Source organism: Giraffa tippelskirchi, chromosome 13, assembly GCF_054371585.1.
Source record: "Giraffa tippelskirchi isolate mGirTip1 chromosome 13, T2T-mGirTip1v1.2.pri, whole genome shotgun sequence".
NCBI classification, from domain to species: domain Eukaryota; kingdom Metazoa; phylum Chordata; class Mammalia; order Artiodactyla; family Giraffidae; genus Giraffa; species Giraffa tippelskirchi.
This window is the reverse complement of record NC_137287.1, coordinates 3521312-3536457: the sequence shown is the minus strand read 5'-3', so window position 1 is coordinate 3536457 and position 15146 is coordinate 3521312. Positions and strand designations below refer to the sequence as shown.

The 15146-nt window shown below is 52.6% G+C and overlaps 1 protein-coding gene across 5 annotated transcripts in view; it reads left to right on the top strand.

Annotated features, from left to right (window-relative positions):
* The window catches only part of RNF216 (ring finger protein 216), a 114119-nt gene extending 98973 nt beyond the window's left edge, over nt 1–15146 (top strand). For all 5 annotated transcript variants that reach the window (XM_081552780.1, XM_081552777.1, XM_081552778.1 and 2 more), the window contains 2 exons: nt 11510–11579; nt 12288–15146. In XM_081552780.1, the coding sequence (XP_081408906.1) occupies nt 11510–11579; nt 12288–12607 (390 nt within the window). In that variant the 3' untranslated portion in view covers nt 12608–15146. The remainder of the gene's footprint in view (nt 1–11509; nt 11580–12287) is intronic.

The window sequence follows — 15146 nt, the reverse complement described above, 5'->3', positions numbered from 1 at the left end:
ATGCCATTCAAAATATTTTTGAGCATCGAAAAGGAATGTCTTACATGTATTTGTACAAAGCCAGCCAAATGCTGATACCAAAACCTCTCAGAGGTAACCCTGAAAAAGAAAGCTACAGATTTATCTCACTTATGAATATAAATAAAATATCACCAAATAGAAACCATGACCAAGAAAGATTGTTCCAGATGTTCAAAGATGGTTCAGTATTAATAGCTATTTATACAATTTTTACTATATGATGTCTTTGGATGACAGACAAATGCAGTCAGCCGTTCATATCTACAGGTTCCACATCTATGGATTCAGCCAACCATGTATCAAAAATATTCAAGGAAAAAAAGTTTCCAGAAAGTTCCAAAAAGCAAAACTTGAATTTGCCAAATGCCAGCAACTATTGCTATAGCATTTACCTTGTATAAAGGGCTTCCCTGATAGCTCAGTTGATAAAGAATCCGCCTGCAACGCAGGAGACCCTGGTTCGATTCCTGGGTTGGGAAGATCCCCTGGAGAAGGGGAAAAGCTACCCACTCCAGTATACTTGGGCTTCCCTTGTGGCTCAGCTGGTAAAGAATCTGCCTGCAATGCCAGAGACCTGGGTTCAGTCCCTGGGTTGGGAAGGTCCCTTGGAGAAGGAAAAGGCTACTGGCTACTCCAGTATTCTGACCTAGAGAATTCCATGGACTGTATAGTCCATGGGGTCGCAAAGAGTCGGACATGACTGAGCGACTTTCACTTCACACATGTCCAAAGTCACCTAGAAGTTGACTGCAATTCTCGTGTAAATTCAGTAGGATTTTTTTGTCAAAAAATTACCTGTAATTTTGAAAATGAGACTTAATTTTTACTATGAAGCTGCACTAATCAAAATCATGTAGACTAATGCACGAATAGGCAGATAGATCAAAGGGAGACAGCAGAGACAGGAACAGCCCCATAAGAATTTGAAGTGATAAAATTTTCATTCATATCCTTAGAGAAATGATAGATTCATCCATTCTTTCATTTGTAACTACTCAGTGTTGCTAGGACTAGTCTTCATGGAGTTTACAGTCTTACTAAGTTGCAGGAAGAGCGAGAGCAATGTGATGGAGAGTGATAGGTGCCGGAGCGGGAAGGCATCTCGGCAGACCTCTGAGAGGCAGCGTCTGCAGTGAGACCTGCAGGCAGAGGAGAAGCGAGCAGGCTGAAGGAGTAAAACAAATCCAGCCTGTTTGTGGAACAGAAAGGCCAGTGTGGCTTGCAGGTGGTGAACGAGGGGAGGGAGGTGAGAGAGGTGGGTGCTGAAGCAGCCCGCAGGTCTCACCAAGTGGCAGGAGCTGTCACAGGCCCGAAGGACACAAGTGACTCGGCCTAGTTTAAGTTTTAAAGGTTATGCTGGCTGCTATGTGGAGAGGGAAACATTCAGTAGCTGTTTGGAGGGCACTGAACAAGCCATCTGAAAATGCTTCGAGAAAACAAAGGAGAGATGACTTTTATAGTCTTGGAGAAGGCAAGGTCCTCCTTAGCGCTGCCTCAAGGCCAAGCTGAGAAAACATAAATCCTCTTTGACAAAAGACACCATAAACAAAGATATATGAAAAACTGAAGGAAATAGTTGTCACACATAACTTATGTAGATACGTATATTGTTAATATGTAAAGAGTAATATGACTGACTTAGAAATCAGTAAATACCCCTATAGTAATAAAGATCAATTTGGATGTGGGTAAGAGAAAGCCCAGAAATAACAGTGGCTTAGACATAACAGATGTTTCTCTCTCCCTCCTGACTGAGTACAGTGGTGGATGGCCCAGTACGGCATATAGCTGTAAAAAGTGATGATGCAGTGTATCTGTCTATAACAACGTGGAGAGAGGGAAAAAGGAAAACGTGGAAAGACTTCCATGAACACAAATAGCGAGTAGATGGGGTCATGGACCCAAGTTAGCCCAGGGGCAGGAACGTAAACGATGGTGAATGTTGACTAGGCCAGGACTGCGGGACAGCAGGATGTGGGGGCTGTGGCGCAGAGAGAGACGGACACCATCTACGGGGCTGCTACTTGGCCCCCATAGTTCGTTGCCAGATGAGACTGTGCTCAGTGTTACCATGGCTTCTGTTTCCCCAGAGAGGTTAGAAATCTGTATTTTAATGTGAAATCTTCCAGTTTTTAAAGATTGACCATTAATCCAAATCTAAAACAGTCCTAGTTCAAGCTAGGACTTTATAAGTCCAAGATGAAAGTCTTGCTAGCTACCAGTCTTTACCCTGATGTAGAACATCTCCAGCATCCCTAGTAAGAAAAGGTGCTGGGGTGTTGGGCCAGCCCCTATTGAAAGCCACGGCAAACCAGGCTGGCGGCCTCTTCCTCAGAGCTCCCCACAGGTTCAGAAAAGCACTGAGTACTCTTGAAAATCCCGTATCTGCACGTCAGGAATAGTCCCCTTCCCGGGTGGAAAACTAGGCTGAGGAACCCGGGAACGGTCCTCACTCTACAGCCCCGTGACCCAGCAAGACCCTTAGCGAGCCTACCCTCCTGTCGCTGAGGAAGTAATCAACTTAAGGGGTGACTTTGGAGCGAGACCGTCACCCTCCTGTTGGTGGTTGAGCGGGGGGAGGTGCGGGCGCAGTAGGATGTGCTCTCCAGAGTGCCCCACGCTGCCTTGTAGCAAAACCCCCCTCCCCGGACCTGGCCGTTCACTGACTCGCTTCCTGGGTCCCAGCCAGCCAGCAGCTGGGTGCCTGAGCATCTCTAGGAACTTGGTGAAGAAATCAGGTCTTTTTCTTCAGCTGGAGCTCTTAGGAAGCATTTCCTAGGCTCCTCTCCGGAAACAAAGAGCAGCGTGGGAGTGGCCGCGTGCAGGAGGGTGAGCGGCCGGCGGTCTAGCCTCCTCTCAGCCCAGCTTTCCTTTCTGCTCCTTCTCATTCTTGCTTCTCCCGCCACCTCTTTTCTCCCCACACGTGGATGTGATTATGAAGGTTTCCTCCTGTTGCCGTGTTTGGGCGCCACAGCATGCAACTGCCCTGCGTTTTCTTGTGGTGCCTTCTACCCTGAGAAAGGTTCTGTATTTGCTCAAAATAAAGTTTGAAAGGAAGGTCAGGCCAACACAAATCCCTGCGATTTGCTCGGGCAGCCACAGCCAGAGATTTTGTTCCACTTGTCCTGTTCCCATCAAAACTGGGATCAGCCCCGTCTCCTTGATTCTCACCAGGAGACCGATTGAATTCCAGCCCAGCATCTGTTAGGGCTTCTGGGAACACAAAGCCATTCAGAAGTTCAGGGAAACAAAGGATGCCCTGTCGTCCACCCTGCTCTCCGGCTTAATCAACCAGCAGGGCCAGGAAGAAGCTCGCATTGTCCGTGAGGGAGTTACCCCTTCGTGGTTTGGAGGGAAGTTGAGTTTCTGTCCTTAATGACTACGGATTGCTTGGGAACTGAACTAACTCCATATTAGAGAGCTGTCAGTTATCTGTTAGTTGTTGAAAATAAGCTCAAAACATTCAACCAAGAGTCTTGTAAAACAAGTTGTCTTTTTAGGAAGGAAAAAAGTAACAGAAGCAAGCCAGTCACAACAAACCACAGTTTTCTAGTTTAGGGGTCAGAATGCACAGCCAAATCACAACCTGTAAATGAATAGACATTATTTTGCAGTGGGGGATGGGTTGCCCTGGGACTTTACTGGACCCAAATGTGCTTTTTTCTTGTCCATGAGTGGTAACCTAATGGGGTTAACAAGTTACACCTTACTGTTAGAAGCCGTGTTCAGAGCAGTCACCTGGCAGGCTGGATTCTAGAAGTGGGACAAAATTCATAAGAGCATTTTCTCTTTAAATACAAAACAAAGTTGGTTTTATCTTGGGTTTTGGCTACCCAAAACTGCAGAGAATTGTTCTCTACAACTTCTTTGTTTTTTAAATATAAGAATTTGAGGCATGTTCAGTTCAAGTAAAACCCTAGGGCTTTTACAACCAGTTTACAATTTGGCACCATTATCGCCTAGCCATTTGGTCAGGAGACTTTATTTATTTTTCCTAAACCTGCAGTGGATTGAACCTGACATTAATATGTGTTAATATATTTAATTCTGTGACTTTGCTCGAAGGCAGCTGTATCATCCCAGTTGTGTAAATGTGGAAACTTGCAGAAGATTGTAGTCAGTAAAGTGTGGCATGGGGCATCCTCAGTAGGTAGAGCTCCATATTCCCACTGCCAAGGGCCCGGCTTCACTCGCTGGTTGGGGAACAAAAGATCCTGCAAGCTGTGTGGTGCAGCCAGATTAAAAAATAAAAAAAGTGGCCTGTGTTGATTTCAGGTCTTCTGTCCTCTCCACATCTTAAACAGAGCTACCCACCGGCCCTCTGCCCTCAGTTGGCTCCAGCAGCACCCAGCCTGGACAGCATCTGTCTTCCTGACGGGTCAGGGGCACTGAGGGCACCGGGCTTCTTGGAGACTTTGGTTTGAGTGGCCGGGAAAAGAAGAGGAAGTAAAAGTGTGTCAGGGCTGAGGAGTGAAAGGTGGAGAGCCTTTTAGGGAATATCTTCAGAAAGATATTCCAGACTTTAGGTCGATAACTCATTTTTAGTTTCAGTGTTTTTTTCCTTAACTTTTAAAACTTTTCTTCTGTAGAAGAAACAAGATGGTAAGGTGAACCTCATGTCTAAATACTGTTGTTGCTGTTACATCATGGGGGCGGGAACACTTTCTTATCCTACAGATGAGGAACAGGATTCGGGTCACTTGTTAAAACCAGGATGCAAGCTCAGGTCTTCAGGCAGATGTTAGCTCCTTCCAGTCCCAAAGTCTCCGCGCTCTGGAGCGAGAGAGGTCACAAGTACAGGAGCTGGCCAGTAGCTGCCCACAGGTCCCTGAGCCCAGCGAAGCAGGCAGGCCTCCATAGAGGGGTAGGCCCTCAGTGAGCAAGTTGCACATGTAGAAAGGGGCCTCGACAGTGTCCCCAGTCAGTTTTGAGGTGACCCGAGGACGGCACCAAGGAGGCTAGCAGTGTGGCTCAGTCCATTCGACACGGCCTGTTGGCCTGGGTCATGTTCAGCACCCGCCAGCAGGCCCCAGGCTGCGCACTTGAGCCTGACAGGAGTTACAGCATGGCCACATTCCATGCGCCTCCAGGTTCCAGCCAGGGAGCGCTCGACAGAGAGGTTTGGGTTCCAGGCCTCTTTGACCCAAGGAGGTCTTCACAGAACCAGCCGAGAGCCGTCCAGCCTTCTCTCCTCCCCGGCGCACTGTCCGGGCCTCCTCCGCGCCCCCTCCCTGCCTTTCCAGACCCCAGCTGCACAGCACGTGGTGCCTGGATGCACTGCACCCTCCTCCCCCCAATTTCCTGTTGCAGGGGGACAGCTGGCGCTGGGGGGTTAGGGTCTGGTGTTGCTTGGCGATCTGCAGCCGATCTGGGAATAATTTGAAACTAAATCCTCAGCTCTTTGGAAGTCTTTTATGAAATCATTGCAAGTTTATTAACAACAGCTGTGGCCACACATGACCTGGATCCCAGCCCCAGCCTCACTCCCAAAATGGCAGGAGGGGAGCAGCAGTTGACATATAATTCTCAGTCCCCTCTTTAAGGGGAAAAAAAGTTAAATGAGTTTAAAAGCTTCACAAGAACAGCTTCGCACTAAGTGCTCAGACATCTACTTGACGAACCTCCAGCCTGTGGTGGCAGTTGTTGTCAATATCTGATGGGTGGAAACCTTCTCTTCTTCCCTTTAACCAGTTGCAGGTTCTCTCCATTTTCTCCCATCCAGACCCTGCTCCATGGGGAGAGCTGTAGGGCTTCATTGCTGGGGGACACATTTTAAGGAGTTGGGGCTTGGGGTTGTTTTTCTTCATGAAAGCCTCTCTGGTTTTCTCCCTCACTTCCTGCCAGCTGCCAGCATGCTGAGTTGGTGTTGGGAGAGGCCGCCCACTGCCAGCCCCCGAATGCTCTCGCTCGCCTCACTCCCCACCCACCATGTGAGGCAGGCGCGTCAGAGTCTTCCGGGTTAGGCCAGCATTTCTGTATCTTGCTGAGCTCAGAGGAATTCAGCGGAAGGAAACAAAACCCTCCCCCTGTTAAGATGCAGCCGCTCCGTTTCTTTATATAAAGTGTTCTTCCAGATCTGCTGGGCGTTGAAACGCCGTGTCCCTCTCTGCTTTGATCCTTTGTCCTCAGCACCTTGTTTGAGGTGTGCTGGCCCACCACGAGCACCAGACGTGTTCTCTTCCCTGTTCTCATTGCATTCTCATTGCATGTGGGGCAGGGGCGGGGGGGCGTCTGGGTTCCCCTCCCAGTGTGGCCATGAGTAGTGATGGAAATGCTGTAGAGTCACTTTACTCAAGCCTGCTGTTTCGTTACACTCAGTCTGAGACTTGCTTATGTGCCCATTTTGTGGATCTGTTTGAAAGGTTTCACCAAGGTTAGGAGGGGGCAGAAAGAAGGCAGAGAAGGCCTGTAGGGTCCATCATTAAGCCCTGAGCCAAAGGCCACAGAGAGGAATGCTGGGGTGGGCATGTTGCCTTAGATAGCCTCTCACTAGGGCCTGTCGAGGTGTCAAGTGTGGTGATCTGGGCAGAGCGGTCTGTTCCTCCCACAGTTCCCCACTGACAGTCAGGGTGTGGAGGGGCACTCAGGTCTCGAGGCGGCGCGGTTCAGCCTCCACCCCCAGTTGGGCGGAGCAGTCAGAGCGGCGCTGACGCTCACTCCCAAGGCTTCAGCCCCCGCCTGCCTGCAGAGTCCAGACCTGCCCAGGCCCCCTGGGGACAGGAAGCCCAGGAGGGGCACCCTGGTCCCGGTCTCACTCCTCACCACTTACGTGGTGACCTTCAGCCTGTAACTGCATTGCAGAGCCTGTTTCCTCGTGGCCGGGAGAGACACGTGGTGTGCAGGCGTGTGTGAGCGAGAGCAGCGCACACATAGCCAAGTGGAATCCGAGTGTGCAGCACTGGGAACCTCAGGTTTTGCAAGTGAGATATGGATACAGAAACAGCCAGAGGGAATTAGGCCAAACTCTTCCTAGGTGTTCTCTGCTGAGATAACTTGGTGAGATTTACTTGTGTTTTTTTAAACTCTTTTTCCCAAGATGGCTTTAATGTGTGTGAGAATCAAAACCCTGGCCTTTTGTGGCATAGGGAGAAAATCCCATGGGACCCCAAGGTATACAGGTAACTTGGTGGCCTCATGAGGAACCGTGTCAGCAAGGCAAGGACATGCGGAGATGGCCTGAAACAGCACCCTGGTCAGGAGCGATAAGCGACTCTGTTACCATGAGCTAGTGAGTCCTGTGGCCTTGGTGATGGAGCCTGGCCTGCACGTTCGGTTCCTGGCTTGTGGGTTCCCTGAGCTCCCAGCTTCTGCTGTGGGTGAGAGGGTCTCAGAGGCCAGTCAGAGATCTGATGTTTCAAGTGGTGTCACAGGCACTCCTGGGTGAGCAGACCTCAAGAAAAATCAGAATTTTCAGGGAAGGGTCTCCCTCCCTGCTGTACTGGCTGTTCACCACCTTGAATAGAGGTATTTTATTTTGCCCTGTTCCGTTCTTTTATTTAGTAGAGAAAGAAGATTTCAGAGTTGTGTCCATCCCAAAGAGAAGGAACTCTCTTATATTTCAAAGAGGGCAAGATACACTCTTTGTAGAACAAAGCAGGGCCTAAAAATAGTCACCTCTGACAGTTCTTAGGGCAGGCAGTCACACTGCCTCCAGTCCCAGTGTTCCAGAAGCTTTTGTTCAAACACGGGTGGTTTAAGTGCTTGAGAGCTCTCAAGAGCTCTTGAGAGGGTTTGAGATTGCAAGGTCTGGATTCAAAACTGACAGTGTGTGCCTCAGTTTCCTTATTTGTAGTATGGGGATTACTCAGTAGTACCAAACTTTTCGCGTTAAGAAATGTTTGTGAAGTGCTTAGCACAGGGGCTGATACATAGTAAGCACTCAGTAAGTGTTAATGTTCTTATGTCACTGTGCTTGGCACTTTATAAAGGTGAGGTCATTTACTTCTCACAGTAAACCTGCTATGGAAATGATTAGACCCCAGCTTGGGTCGTGCTGGGTCTACCAGAGGGGTCTCCAGGCCAAGGTGTGTGGAGCCTCAAGTTCTTCCATCATGCCAACTGCTTTTCTGTTAGGAAGCCAATGCTGTTTAAGATAAAATTCCCTAGTTGGGGGGGGGGGAGCGAGCGAGCCCTCCATCCCACTGGATTTCCTGTCAGTGACTCAGCCCCTGTGGGGGCTGAAGGACAGTTCATTCTGTGATCCAGCCCACCCACCCCCGGCCCCCTCAGCATCTTTCCCTCCCATTGTTCCCAGTCTCCAGCAGCCTAGGTGTGCCCTAGCTCTGCAGAAGGTCAAGCCTTCTTCACCACTGTCCTTAATGACTGAATGACAACACTTGGGGTGCCTGGAGTGTTTCCCAAGGGAGCTCACCCCTAGAAAAGCCTCAGTAGCCCCACGTGCCGCTTACCCAAACCCAGGAGTGTTCTGATGAGGGCCAGTCTTCATGTGTTATCTCGGAATCAACCCCAAACCTGCCTTCTCTCTTCTTTAACATTATTAATTTTTTAAGTTGTGGTAAAATATGTATAAAGTACGTTTTTGAAGTGTACAATTCAGCCTGTCTTAACTCGTGAGGAATTTTAAGGGCCCAAGGGAAAGTGCTTATGGAAGGGAATTCCACCCCAGATGAAGTGAAAAATCTTCTGCCTTAGAGTCTAACATATTTGGCTGAAAACGTAATTTTTTTCTTTAAAAAAAAATACTGAAAAGTGTTTTAGTTCTTAGTTTCTAAACATAGTGCCCTGTGACTCCAACCAGTTGGAAAAAGTTGAAATCTGAAACACCTAACCCATGTTCTAGGTATAACTGACAATTTACTCGTTATTTATGATAACAATCACTGCTCAAAATAGTTGAGTGCTGGCATTTTCTGGTGAAATACAGACTGTATTTAGACTCTTAAGAGCACTCTCCAACCAGGGAATGCCAGAACTTGAGGACAAACGGTCCTGAGTCCACTTAGCAATCAGGAGAGTGACCGGAGCAAAGGTAGGAAGGAAGGAGGCTCCAGGTGGCTCCCAGACGGCACCGAGCTCAGCCTCGCGGCAGCTCCTGTGGAGCTCCCAGTGCCGGCCCAGCAGTCCCGGCCAGCGCGTGGCCCGGCCGTCCTGTCGTCCGGAGCTGGCAGACCTGTCTCAGGAAGCTCGGCTCACACTCACTATGCAAGTGCCTCACACCATTTATTTATTTATTCAGGGGCGAACTTGTACCAGGAGCATTCGGATTTATCACAGGAGACTTGGTGTTGATAAACATGTGGCAGGTGCCCTGCACGTCCATACCATTTACAGTGCTGTAAGAGACCTGGGGTCTCTCCTCAGAAAGCACCCCTCATTCTTCATTTACCCTGACAAGTGAGAGTCTGAGGAGGAAGAGGGGGTGGGCTCGGGCTGGTCTGCAGTGCTGTGAAAGTCCTCTTGAAGCCCACGGAGAAGACCACAATGGAATGCCAGCTGGAACTGTTCGCAGCACAACCATATAAGCTCCCTGGGGAAGGGGCCAGGTCTCCCTTATTCTGAGCCGTGCATCCAGCACGCTCAGTACACATTACTGACTGAAAGAATTCCTACACCTGCCACGTTTTCAAGTCAGACGACAGGGGCAGGGAACCATCAAAGTAGCTCTCTAGGGGTTTTCTGAAACTTTCCATCTTTCTGAAACCTTTATCCCTGGCGTTTTTGCCGGCTCTCCTCCTGTTGATGAGGAGCGCTTGCTCTGTGCTGGGTCTTTTACACACTAAGCGCATGCAGTCCTTACAGCAGCCAGTTTCACAGAAGAGACTCGGGTGTTCAGGGATGTGCGGGCCCAGGCCTCTCAGTGCAGGGCAGAGCAACAGTTCTCCCACGTTCCATTCTTCTAGATGACTCTTTTCTTAATCTTTCTTCCTAGGCTGGCCACTGGCAACAAAATGCAGGTGTTGGCCAGCGCGTAGCCTAGATAAGTAGAATTTATCTTGACCTTCACATGGAGACCTTTAGTCTGCGTCCACCAACACCTGCTGTGTTACTCGGGGCAGTACGGTTCCTCACCTGGGGTGTTTGCAAAGAGGCTGGGTGGCCACGTCTTAGATTTTTGTAGAGTAGGTGTCAGATGCACACCGAGGAAGTGACCCTTGTAGCTCCGGGATCATGGCAGGGCTGAAACTGTTTGAAGTCACAAGTGACCATCTTGGCTGTGACCTTAGTAAACTGCCCACGGCCCAGCTCCACGGTGAGACTTCCAAGCTCTCCTCTGGTCCGAGGGTTCCAGGTGTTCTTCACATCGCCTCCATTCACATCCCCGAAGTTCGACGGGTGATGTCAGCCAGGCAGCATCCAGTTGGCGTGAAAAATCAGTTAACCACTGACGAGTTTTCCAGCCCAGACCACACCAGGCCTTGTCTCGTGCCTCATCTGGGGCAGCGCTCAATTCCAGCGGACTTCCCCGCCCCATATTGGGCACCCCTGCCCTTCTCCTTACTCCTTCCCAGCCTGACTGCCCTGGACTCTTGGAGAGGCTGCTGCTGAACCCCAGGAGACAGAGCACGCCTGCCTGTCACTCAATTTGGTCAGGCTGGGACTGCAGCGTCCACTCTGCTCCTCGTCCAGCCCCAGTTCCCGGGGTGGGCGTGAGTCCCGTGGCCATGCCGGTGCAGTGGCAGCCCTGTGGCTAGCAGCAAAGACCTGCACTGTGCTGATGGGTGTTCAGTCCAGTGAGTGTCCTCTCAGCCCCAGCCCTTCTGCAGGGCTGCCGAGGAGCGGGTCGAACCCCAGCGCGTTGCACAGGATAGGCCTGGGGCAGCTGGAGGTGGGGGAACCGTGCGTGGCAGGGACCCCAGAGCGTCCCTGGTGAAGCCCACGTGTCTGCCTGTGCCCAGAGCCCTCTTCGGCTCCTGTCCCCAGGCTGGTTCCATCCACATCTGAGTCGCCCCTTAGTGAGGCAGGCCTCCCGAGCTTGAGTCTGGCGGGGAGTTGTTCCTAAACTGCTGTGCCTTCCTCATGGCCCAGCCAGTGCTCTGTGGGCAGGGGGTTGCTCTGTCTGTCGCCCACCGCTGACTAGAAGCTGAGAGCCAGCTTCAGGGTCAGCAGGCTGGCATGGTCATTTGTCTGGCCCAGTTCAGGGAGTCGGCAAGACTTGTGTGCTTTGTGCAGAAGGGTTTCTGTGCTCAGGGCTTGTAGACTCAAGATCTAAAGCTCCTCGGGCCCTGTCCACTCCAGACTCAGCCCATCCCAAGCCCTTGGGTTATCAGCCCTCCACCAAGATCTTAACCCTCAGCTGAGTGAACGGAGCAGGCTCTCAACCCGGCCCCTAGATGGCCATCTGCCCTGCCCAGGCCCGCTCTCTGTCCCAGCCTCACTGGAGCACCATCTGGCGATCAAGGAAGAAAGCTCTTGGAGACCTGGGAACAAGGGTTGTGCAGACCCATGGCCTCCTGTGTGTCCCAGCAGGGCCTGAGCCCTGCATGGAGCTGGCTGAGAGCAAACTTGTCATCATTTGCTTTTCTTCTAGGAAGATGACGAGAAGCTAATTGAGGAAATCCAAAAGGAGGCCGAAGAGGAACAGAAAAGAAAGAATGGAGGCAAGTTCTCCCCAGGACAGGCCCTGCGCCCAAGCAGTCCGTATCCACAGGGAGGAAAGGACGCCCACTGCTTGCTGCTGTGGGAATCTCGGCCCTCTACCTACCAGGGACCCCCAGGGAGGGCTGTCCCTCAGGCAGGCCCCAGTCTACCCCACCCACAGGTCCAGCTGCCTCTGGGAAAGGTCCTGAGAGTTTAGAGGCAGTGTTAGCAGCCCTGTGAAGGCTGGGAGGTAGGTCCCAGCTGGTGAGATTGAACTTAGGAAGCAAACAGGAGCCAAAGCCAACTGAAAAAGACAGGAGGTCCCTCTGAGGTTGGAGGAAGGGTACGGAGCTCCTGTAAGTGGCCACCCAGGCCTTGGCTCTAAAAGAGATGCTCCCACACCAGCTCCACCTGTTCAGAGCTGATATGAGCCACCTTCCCCTCAGGAGACCCCTGTGGGCTCTGATGCTCACAGGTACGTGTGGTTTTGTCCTTGGTGACTGCTGGGCAGGGGGCTGCACCCGTGCGTGCATGCTGCTTTGGGGACTTCAGTTGGCCTTATTTTGGCCTGGCCACCCTTCCTGTGTCCACTGGGAAGAAGGAAGGTCGGCGGTGCCTGGCCTGACCTCCTGCTCCAGGCACTTAGCCTGCAGTTCTGCTGGGTCCCCAGCAGTTCTGCACACAGTGGGGTTAACTCTTCTCTCGACTAAATCCCGCCTCCTTTTCAGAGAACACCTTCAAACGCATCGGGCCCCCCTTGGAGAAGCCTCCCGAGAAGGTGCAGAGGACCGAGGCCCTGCTGAGGCTGGTGCCCCAGAACCTGCACCAGCCGCAGATGGCCCCCTACGCCTTTGTGCACCCGCCCTTCCCCCTGCCGCCCGTCCGGCCCATGTTCAACAACTTCCCCCTCAACATGGGCCCCATCCCGGCGCCCTACGTGCCGCCCCTGCCCAACATGCGTGTTAACTACGAATTTGCCCCCATCCACGTGCCCCTGGAGCACAACCTGCCCATGCACTTTGGCCCCCAGCCTCGGCATCGCTTCTGACGCCTGGGCCCTGCCCCTCCAGGGAGCCCTGCTGAGCTCCTGGCAGTGGAGGCTGGATGTAGATGCTTCTTCCCACCCCCACCCAGGCCAATGGCTGTGCTGGGCCTGCCAAGAAGGGGTGGTGGACTTGGCTCTCGGGAGGGTGGGTGGGATTTCTTCCTGAGAAGGGCCACCGCTCCTTCAAGAGTGACCAGCAGGTGGTGGTACCCTGTGGGTGCCCATGAGGATTGGTCTGGTACTCGCTGGGCAGAGATCAGGGGCAGTGAAGCCCTCTTCCTGAAGAGTCCTGCCGTTCTAGCTGCAAGGTGGGGGCCCTGGCCACAGGGCACCCGTCTGTCACTCATATCCCTGCAGGAGTAGATGCAGGGAAATGTTTGCCTCCATCCCCAGCCCCTGGCAGACGAAAGTCGGTCAGTTAAAAACCGTGTAAGCCTTCCTCACCGCAGCAGTGTGGCCCATAATAAAGTGAAGTAACAGCGCAGTTTCGAGAGCCGCGAGACTGGACCTGGGTCTGGAGGGCCTGGTTCTCCCGTCGCCCACTCCGAGGCCAGCCCAGCGTGAGGTGTGCCCCGCCACCCTGACCAGTTGCTCCCAATGAGGGGGTGACTGAGCAATGTCCACAGGCCTGGGTGCACCGCTTAGGGGCAGGCTGTGGAGTGTGTCCTCCAGGCCCCCTCTGCCATGGGAGTTCCAGGGTCTCCTTCCCTCTTTGGCCCTCTCAGATGAGACCCCAGAGAGCCATTTCACGCAATGGGATGTTTGTGGTTTATCTGAAGAAACGTGTGCTGTTTACTCAGTTTTCAGTTTGCCGTGGCCTACTCGAGTTTCCCTCAATTCTTATTACCTACCCCATGTCTGGTAGTTGATGGTGGGGAGTCCCGAAATCTTCGCCAAACACAAGGCCTTTCTGAGGTAGCTGTGACAGAGCCTGGTGGCTCTCCTAGGAGCCACGTTTGCCACCCCCCAGGTTCTCCCCGAAGGTGTGGCGGGGGCACTGGCTGTCCCCAGGGGCAGGGGACCTGTCCTGAAGTCAGGAGAGTCCAGCTGTGGGCTTGTTTGGGAGCCCCCGCCACGCTGCCTGTGGCGTTTTGCTGTCCAGCCCCAGCCGGGTGTCTCGTGGCACCCGGGCATGCGCTTTGCAGCATGTCACCACACTCTAGCCTGCGTGTGGAGCTGCGGCCCCTGGTGTTGGCCTCCGTTCTCTTGGTGATACTCTGATGGGTGTGGGCTCCCGGAGCACACACAGACCTCGGTGCAGGGGACACGCTCCATGTCTGGTCGCCCTCTGCCACCAGCCTCAGCTGTTTTTCAGAGATTAAACTGGAGACGTGGTGAGCCGAGTTGCCCATCCTTGCTGTTTTCTCTGGGTTTGGGCTTTGCAGATAGGGGATTCCTTGGGCTTGAGGGGGGCGAGTGCCTGAGGAGAGGCCACACCAACCCTCTGCTGCCAGGAGGCCCTCCCTGCCTGACTCCCCGTCCCTGCCCCTCGGGGTGCAGCCACAGGGTTTCTTCCCGTACCTGGAAGGCACGTTCCCCCGCTTCCCCACAGGAGGGTCTCTGAGAGCCGTGAACTACCCACAGGTATCCTACCAGATGGAAAGGGCGACCCCAGGCGTCTGCCTGCCCAACTAGTGACAGTCTCACCCCAGCCCGCCGGAACCTTCTAGGTCTCTGACCCAATGCATCATCCAGTGGGGGAGCCAGGCTCCACGGAGGGCCTGGGGCAGAGGCAAGGGCAGACCTCAGGCAGGTGTCATGTGACACCCTGACACTGTGGTCCGGCGACTGCCCTAGGACCTGGCATGTAGAGGTCTCCTGGCACAGGGAGACCAGAATGATGGTCCCTCGAGGCCAATCTCAAGGCTCATCTTTTGAGACGAGTTCTGCCAGTTCTTGGCCACACAGGGCAGCTAGAGAACCACTCTTTCCTCTCTGAGCCAAGGGCACCCAATTTCCAGTGTTCCTCCTCCAGCCGGGGTGTGGAGTGGCTGGCAGGTCAGCGGACATAGCACCATCACCAAGCGTTAAGTCCCCACATGTCTGCTAAATGAGCCTGTGGGTGTCCCTGTGTCCCAGAGGCAGCACCTGGGTCTCGGTCTCCTGGAGAAGCGGTCTATCCTGGGGGGGGGCGGGGGGCGGATGGGACATCCTCATCTGACAAGACAGACAGTGGCCTCAAGACACTAACGCCAGGACACCTGCAGAGATGAGCCCCTGTCTGGGGACAGCAGTCCCAGAGGCAGCCGGCACCTTCCCCTCCGGGCCGCTGGGCTTGCTCCCCAGAGCGAAAGCCTGCCCAGCAGCAGTCCTGTTCTTGCCTTAAAACTGGAGAGAGGAGTCTAGTATTTGCACTTAGCGAAAGGTTTTAAAACAAGCGTGCATGACCAGTCACATTGTATAAAAACAGCAAAAGTGATTAGTTTATTACATTTTTTTTTTCTTTCTGGTAGTAAAAATACATAATTGTTTAAACTACTGTGTGTAAAAAGCCTGTATCATATGTAACTTGGTTTTTTTGTAAATAGATGTTTGTGCAGAC